General features: G+C 52.2%; 1 protein-coding gene across 1 annotated transcript; it reads left to right on the top strand.

Moving 5' to 3' along the window:
- Positions 1-1,450: 1,450 nt before the first annotated feature.
- On the top strand, positions 1,451-6,514 carry LOC112979131 (keratin, type I cytoskeletal 14-like). Its single transcript, XM_064524759.1, has 8 exons — positions 1,451-2,063; positions 3,401-3,483; positions 4,037-4,193; positions 4,602-4,763; positions 4,844-4,969; positions 5,090-5,310; positions 5,854-5,876; positions 6,220-6,514. Exons 1-8 carry the CDS (start codon positions 1,530-1,532, stop codon positions 6,315-6,317), a joined length of 1,404 nt encoding a protein of 467 aa, XP_064380829.1. The 5' UTR covers positions 1,451-1,529; the 3' UTR covers positions 6,318-6,514.
- Positions 6,515-7,751: the final 1,237 nt, after the last annotated feature.

The following is a 7,751-nucleotide window of genomic DNA, read 5'->3' as shown; positions in this document are numbered from 1 at the left end:
CTGCTAAAAGAAAAAGGGATTTCTGTTATCCCTGCGTGACACCTCTGGGGGCAGGCCAGCAGCCTGGGTGTGCCTTTTTCCACTGTACACTGCAAGATTGGTGCCATGTCAGTGAAAGGCTTTTTCTTCCCAGGAAGAAATGAAACAGTGCAGCATCCCCCTTCCTGGTTCTCTGCTGCTTTTTCACGCCAATACCTGTCCGGCTCCATCACTATAATCACTACACTCAATCCCTTAATAATGCGATACAGGTGTGGCTATCTGGATGACTGCGTTGCCTCATCCTTGTGCAGCTCTTCTGGGTTGTCCCGGTTAAACGCTCCATTTCCCACACGCTCTCGGTGTTCCTGCTTCTCCCTGCAGTCAGTGTTGCACTGTGCCCATCAGATCTTTTGATACAGCCAACGTTGGCCCTGCTGAGTTACATAAGCATTGCTGTCTTGCAGCCGCAAATTTGTAGGAAAGAGCATATCTACACACAGACATAAACACAAATCAGTGTTCATCATGTTCTTCCCATCAGAAACTGCACACAAGGTGTCTGGCAGCAGATGTCTAACGCAATTGCAATTCCTTACACTTTATTTAGTCTATCTAAGCATTAAAATGTGCCTCAGCAAAGAGATAGCAGGAACTGTGGCACAGAGGTTTTTAGCTTCTACAAAGCTTTCAGAAGTTACAGCTTGCTTCTGTGCAGTTTGTGGAGGGTGATGTAGCAAAGCAAGGATCGTCAGTAAGTTTAATTTCATTATACAGGTGCCATTACAAAACACTAGGCTTCTGCAATATAAACGGGTTGAAAAAACACTGTTGTAGGGACTTTCTAATCCCTACAGAGGTTCACCCAACATCAATACGTAAGCAGAAGTTACCTGAGTTTCTTCTCTTTTGAACTACAGGATTTCTGCCAAATACATTATGCTACACAGATACTGCCAGGTCTGTGCTTGTCCTGGGATAGAGGTCCTGATTGGAAAACTTCCAGCTGGCTTCAGATCAACCCTATGTAAAGATTATGGATGCACAGAGCTCTTATGTCAGCAGCTTTCATTGGCTTTATACTCTTTTAAAAAGCAAATGAAGAGATTTGTAGTTTTTTTATGATAGAAGACACTTGCAGGCAACTTGGCATGTCACAGTGGATTCCCTTGCGCTACTTCAAGGAGAAGCAGCCGGACAGAGGTGGAGGCAGCACCTCCGCGTCTCAGCGTAACCGTAAAATGCGAAAACGTAGCCCTGAGCAACGAGCCTTCAGTTGTGAATCACACCTGGATGCTGGGAACCAAAGGGAAGATGAAGACCCAGCGAGCTGAAGTGTTTTTAGTGGGATGTGACAAAAGACATGAAAACAGAAAGAGAAAAACGATGACTCTGGAATTTGGCTCACAATGTCAGGGGTGACGAAAAGCGCAGGCAACGCCTCCTGTCCGGGCTATAAAGGGCTCCGAGCCAGGGGGAAGTCAGCGCTCGCGGGCTTCCCTGCTGCACCGGGTCTCGCTCAAGCTCCAGAGCCTCTGCCGTCCTTCGCCATGGCCACCACTGTCAGGCAATACTCCTCCTCCACGTCCCTCAAGGGATTCGGGGGCCTGGGGGGAGGCTCCAGCAGGCTCTCCTCCGTGCGCGTTGGCGGAGGCGGGTACAGAGCCCCCAGCCTCAGCGGAGGGGCCACGAGCTACTCGGTCTCTTCGCGCACCGTTTCGGGGCTCGGGAGCGGCCTGGGGGGGGGCTACGGGGGCAGCTACTGCAGCAGCGTAGCAGGGGGCCTCGGCGGTGGCTTTGGGGGCGGCTACGGGGGCAGCTTCGGCAGCGGCTTTGGCGGCGGCTATGGGGGCAGCTTTGGAGGCGTCTTTGGAGGCGGCGAGGGCATCCTGCAAGCTGGAGAAAAGGAGACGATGCAGAACCTCAACGACCGCCTGGCTGCCTACCTGGACAAAGTGCGTGCGCTGGAGGAGGCCAACACGGACCTGGAGGTGAAGATCAGGGAATGGTACAAGAAGCAGGCACCTGGTCCAGACCGGGACTACAGCCCCTACTACAGGACTATCGAGGACCTCAGGAGCAAGGTAGGATGCTATGACCAACACAGAGGGATGTCTCTTATCTGAGAGTCTTTATTAGAGGGGAAGCAAAAACACTGACTGCTACCTCTATAATTAGCAGGTGCTAACTACGTGGTAAAAGAGTGTCTGAGATTCACATGCAGATGGCCAGGCTGGAAATTTAGGGATTTGTCAATGTCAGTTTTTGATTACCTTCTTCTAGACTGGACAAATAACAGTTTTCATTGGATGAGGCAGATGTAAAAGGACATAATTAAGCAAAAATTAAGAATTAGAGATGTCTGCATTGATAATGCATATTTTTCTGAGATTTTATCTGAAAAGAATACACAGGAAAGTTTTCAGTGTGTGTAAACTGTGAAATATCGATGAGCTATCTGTACATATTCAGTCAATGAATGTGCAGTCTGCTGTCACTTATTTTAGCTCCTCAGTATTATTCTGACTGAGATGGTTAAAGAGGAAAAGATGGAACTGGCCAGGAGTGACCTCTTAGCCCCCTTCAGCAGTCACCAGCACACGGCCAGGCTTGCTCCGTAACCACAAACCCAGGCAGCTCTGGAGAGGTTTCTGTTTGCTGTGATTTGATTCCTACTGTCCCACTTTGGAGGAAATACTCGAGAGTTAACTTTGTTCTTCTCTGTTACTTCTCACTTATAAATTGCCACTAGCAAACATGAAGGAAGCCTTTGTACAGCCCGAGTTGCAAGGCTGCTGGCAAGTGATGCAGGGAAACCACTTTCCCTCTCACTGGCACCATAACTGATGTCCTCCCAAACCCCGACCTGAATCTTTTCTCAGTTTGGATTATTTGCTCCTATTCTGCAATATGAAAATCAGAAGTCTTAGGCACCTGCTCATTCCAGTTTGCTCCATGCCTGCAGTTAGCAAATCCAATCCATGCAAGAACAAATGGGTACCAGGATTGCCAAGCAAGGACCATCAGTCCATCCGTCCTGCCACAATTGCACTGGGCTGTGGATGGGCGAGTGGTAATTCTTTCCTGAGCCTTGCATAACCAGCACATGCCCTGAAGCAGGAGAACAAATGCTATCATCAGATCTCACATATTTTACATGACTTTGAGCTGCCTCTGAAACACTTACTGCTGGATTTTTGGAAAGGGAGGTCACAGAGTAATCAGATACTTCCTGCCGTCTATCTCAGCTGTGTCTTGTTCCTCCCTGTCATTATTCAATATACACTTCTGCGAAGGAAGCCCCAAGCTTCACCAGAACTATTCCTGTCCCTATAGTCTCACTTCTGTTAAGATCCCTTGGTCAGCCAGAAGGAGTTTCTGACACTCATCTATTGCTTACTCTTTATTCTCCACCCTCCAGGTCCTGGTGGCCACAGTCGACAATGCCAACCTCCTCCTGCAGATTGACAACGCCAGGCTGACAGCTGATGACTTTAGGACCAAGTAAGCCACCTCTCCTGGAAAAAGGGAACAAAATCTGCAGAGACTCTCAATGAAATGAGGAAAAAAACCATCCTAAACCCAAGAAAGCCACTTGAAAAAAAAAAGGCTTTCAGATGACGTGTAATTTCCCAAGCAGTTTGTGATGTAAATCTTACAGCAGCTTGGGGATTGTTTTGTTTCTGTCAAACCTTTACTATTTTATTCCCACTGCTTGTTGCTCTAAGGTATGAGCCCACTTGCACAGAGAGCTTGCACGGTGCCTCTGCTGTGCATTTAACGCGTGTGTGTAGCTCAACAGAGCCCAGACCCAGTAACAAGGCCCAGTGACACCGGGGCAAGGTGATGCTACCGCCTCAAATGAACACTGTTTTATCAGTTGTTCCACTTCATTTACTAGCTCTCATCATCAGCGGGATGTGGGTGCAACATCAGGGTTATGCAGCATTGACACAAGAGCAGCAGCAGTGGGGAGCAAGTGACCAACAAACTGAGCCACTCTGACCTTGGCTGAGGGAGATCTTGGTGTCTTTCCTGACTGTTGTTGTGCTCCCAGGTTTGAGACGGAGCAGGCTCTGCGCCTGAGCGTGGAGTCCGACATCAACGGCCTGCGCAGGGTCCTGGATGAGCTGACCCTGTCCAGAGCTGACCTGGAGATGCAGATCGAGAACCTGAAGGAGGAGCTGGCCTACCTCAAGAAGAACCACGAGGAGGTGAGCAGAGCCAGGCACAAACCGGGACCCCAAAGTGCACCTTGGGCCTCATGCAAAGGGGGTCACGTCCCACGTGCAGGACTGTCTCGGAAATTAGGGCTGTCAGGAGAGACCCGACTGGCTGAGGGGGCAGGGAAGCAGTTATCCCTCTTGCAGCTCAGGTAAAGGACAGCCACGATGTGGCTGCTGCAGAAGACAGGAGGAGGAACATACCCTTGGGCTTCACTGCTATGCTCTGAAACCCCCAACAGAGAACATGTTTCTTTCCAGAGAGACAACAGTTCTAAAGGAAAAGCTGGGAAATTTGGGGGGATTTTTGAGTTGGGCGTGAGAAGACCAATCTGAAATCTGTCACGGTAGGAATACGCTGTTGCCTGTTTCATGTGTATAACGTGTCTCTTGCCCCAGGAAATGAATGCCCTGCGTGGGCAGGTGGGTGGAGAGATCAGCGTGGAGATGGATGCTGCTCCTGGCATCGACCTCACCAAGGTCCTCGCTGAGATGAGGGAGCAGTACGAGACCCTGGCCGAGAAGAACCGCAGGGATGCCGAGCAGTGGTTCTTCAGCAAGGTGAGCGGAGCGGGCTGTGCTGGGCCCAGGGCTTCGCCTGCTTGCCTCTCCTCTAACGGCGTGGGTTTGCCTTGCTGCAGACGGAGGAGCTCAACCGGGAGGTGGCCATCAACACGGAGCAGCTGCAGAGCGGCAAGACGGAGATCACGGAGCTGCGACGCACCATCCAGAGCCTGGAGATAGACCTGCAGTCCCAGCTCAGCACGGTGCGAGCACCCTGCTCCCCGCAGGGCGGACCCGGGGGGAGGGTGGGCAAGGGAAGGCGCGGGCGGCCCCCTCCCTCCCGCCCCGTCCCCCCTGAGCCCGCCCCGCTCCTCCCCTCGCAGAAAGCGGCGCTGGAGGGCTCCCTGGCCGACACGGAGGCCCGCTACGGCGCCCAGCTGGCCCAGCTCCAGGCCCTCATCACCAGCGTGGAGGAGCAGCTGGCCGAGCTGCGCTGCGACATGGAGCGCCAGAACCACGACTACCGGATCCTGCTGGACGTCAAGAGCCGCCTGGAGCAGGAGATCGCCACGTACCGCCGGCTCCTGGAGGGCGAGGACGCCCAGTACGTACCGGGGCCGGGCTCCGGACACCGGGGTGGGCAGCAGGCCGGTAACAGTGAAGGAAAGAAATGACGAGCAACCTGTTCCCTGGAGGACCCTTTGAGCCACCTTCTTGGATGAGTCATTGGTCAGAGTCTAGGAGACGTCAGTTCGCTGCTCCTCCTGACCCATGGCATGCAACAGGGTCTCTCTCCCCTTTCGCTCCTGCGAGCCTCGTCCAGCCCAGCGCGTAGCACAGCACTGCGTGCTGGGGACCCTCTTCCCATCCCGCCAGCGTCTGTGTAATCCTGGGAAAGAAGCAGGTACCAGTAACGCTCGCGGCAGCTGGGATGTGCGCTGCCTTTGGCACGAACGTGCCTGAATCCCCTTTGCACACAAGTATCTTCGTGTTCTTCTTCCTTTAAATCTTGACGGTAGTTTCAGGAATGCATTTTAATCATACTGATACTATAGAAAAAGATGAGGTCTTAAATAATTATTTCTTCTTCAAAAGCACTCGCTTTTTTGCCCTTTTTGACCATTCTTTCATTTTTCTCCTCTTACAGCATGTCTTCCCATGTGAGAGAAGGTAAGAACGTGTCTTGGCTGAAGCACTAATCACTCAGAGCTGTGTCACATCCTTAGCCACCTTCTTAGCACAGATTCTTATTTACTATTTTACTAAAATTACTGTTCTATCACATGTTCAAAATGTGAATCAACAGAAATTATTCTTCTGATATACCAAAGCATGTTTCAGAAGATTATCTGTGCAGACTGAAATGATAACAAAGTATTTAGGTGTAGAAATTCTGTAGTTATATTGGGTTTTTAGGCAGTTGCTGTTAACAACAAATCCAGCAGTGAAATACCATTAAGATACTTTCTCCTCCCTCTTCTCTAAATAACGGTTCCTTCTTTCTCCACTGTAGCACCTGTAACTACGCGTCAAATCCGCACAATCGTTGAGGAAGTCCAGGACGGGAAGGTGATTTCCTCTCGTGAGCAGATCCACCAGTCCCCCCGTTAAGATTGCTGCACGGTTTGGCCATAATCCAAACCTCTCACAGCAAAGCAAAAGAAGATTCCAGCTTATGTGCTCTGGATATGCAGACCATGCAAAGCATCTTCCTTCTCTTTTCATCATGCCACTGCTTCCCTCAACCTTCTCTAAGCACTGTGCTGTGCTCAGAACCCAAATAAAGCTTTTCTGCACGCTCTTGCAAACTCGAGTCTTGTCTCCTGTCTCTGCAGAGCTGAGCTGGCCCACTTCTGGAGCTGCGGGACAAAGCTGTTCCCCCAAAGCAGTTATATCTAGATCTTTGGCATCCAGGGCCAGCACACCTACACCTCCTCTAACGCCTAGAACCAGCTGAGTTGGTGGAGACGTCCAGAGTGGATGGAGGCTACAAAGAAAGTGATTACAGGGTCTCGGGAGGTGAAACGTGCGAGCGCGTCTCTGTATTTCACCTCAGATTTGGCGACTGGGAATTTCAGGTTGGGGCAGAGTGATTCTTCCCAGGCCGCAATGTACAGCGGCAGCAGATCTGAACCTTTTAACTCAGTGAGTCCAAGCAAATAAGTGAAAAAAAGGCTAGGTCACACATTCAGGACCCTGCAGATTGTTCCCCTCTCAGCATTGCCTCCTCACCACGCAGTCCAGGCAACATGCTTCGTGGTGAAACGAAATTAAGGTGCAGATGTGGTAGGGATACACTGGCTGACGCTCCTCCAGAAACCCCAAATCAGCTTAATCGTTGCTTCCGAAGCATTGCTGAAGAGTGAGGACATACAAGCAGTTTCCCGTGGTGGGTATGCTCCGTCCAAGCAGATGGATTTCGGGCTCTTTTGGGAGCTGATTTCTGGCACTCTTTGGCTGTCGGTGGCTGCTCCTGACGCAGCAGTTCACACCGCCGTCAGCTGGCCCGGCCGTTCCTGGAAAGCCAGTTCAGACACATTCTTGGCTGCATTCTGCCACATTCACTACTTCATAAATCAAACCTTTCAGTGGGATGATTCAGAAAAGTGTGCTACTGAATGTGGGTCAAAACAGAGCTGGCCACACGGTTTTACGGTCCCTTTCCAGGAAATCCGCCCCGGTTTCATGGGCAGATGAGAGAGAATCTTTCTCCAAAACGCTGAAGGATCCCCACAGCGCCTCGACGCCGCGGCAGAGGTGATGGGCAGGGAGCGGGGTGCGGGGACCCCAGGGCAAACCCAGAGCTCCGGCAGCAGGAGCAGGGCCAGCAGCCCCGGCTCGGGGCTCCGCTCTGCCCCCCGCTCGGCGCTCCGGGCGCTCCGGGGCCTGCTCCCGGCCCAGTGGCACCGCTCTGCCCGGCTCGGAGCGGGCTGCATCCACCCCTGCCCGCCGCACAGCAGACGCTGCTCCACAGGCAGGGCCCCAGCAGCCCCGCGCGCCCCGCGCAGCAGCCCGCGGTGGGGCAGTGCTCCCGGCACCCGCGCT

The sequence above is a fragment of the Dromaius novaehollandiae genome, chromosome 22, assembly GCF_036370855.1.
Source record: "Dromaius novaehollandiae isolate bDroNov1 chromosome 22, bDroNov1.hap1, whole genome shotgun sequence".
NCBI lineage: Eukaryota > Metazoa > Chordata > Aves > Casuariiformes > Dromaiidae > Dromaius > Dromaius novaehollandiae.
Note: the sequence above shows the minus strand (reverse complement) of the source record. Positions and strands in the feature narration are given on the sequence as shown.

Excerpts from the sequence above, each read along its gene's own strand:
- LOC112979131 (XM_064524759.1), top strand. The coding sequence starts at position 1,530 with ATGGCCACCACTGTCAGGCAATACTCCTCCTCCACGTCCCTCAAGGGA. Across the intron at positions 3,484-4,036 it reads GCTGATGACTTTAGGACCAA|GTTTGAGACGGAGCAGGCTC; the intron begins GTAAGCCACCTC and ends TTGTGCTCCCAG. Across the intron at positions 4,764-4,843 it reads AGCAGTGGTTCTTCAGCAAG|ACGGAGGAGCTCAACCGGGA; the intron begins GTGAGCGGAGCG and ends GCCTTGCTGCAG.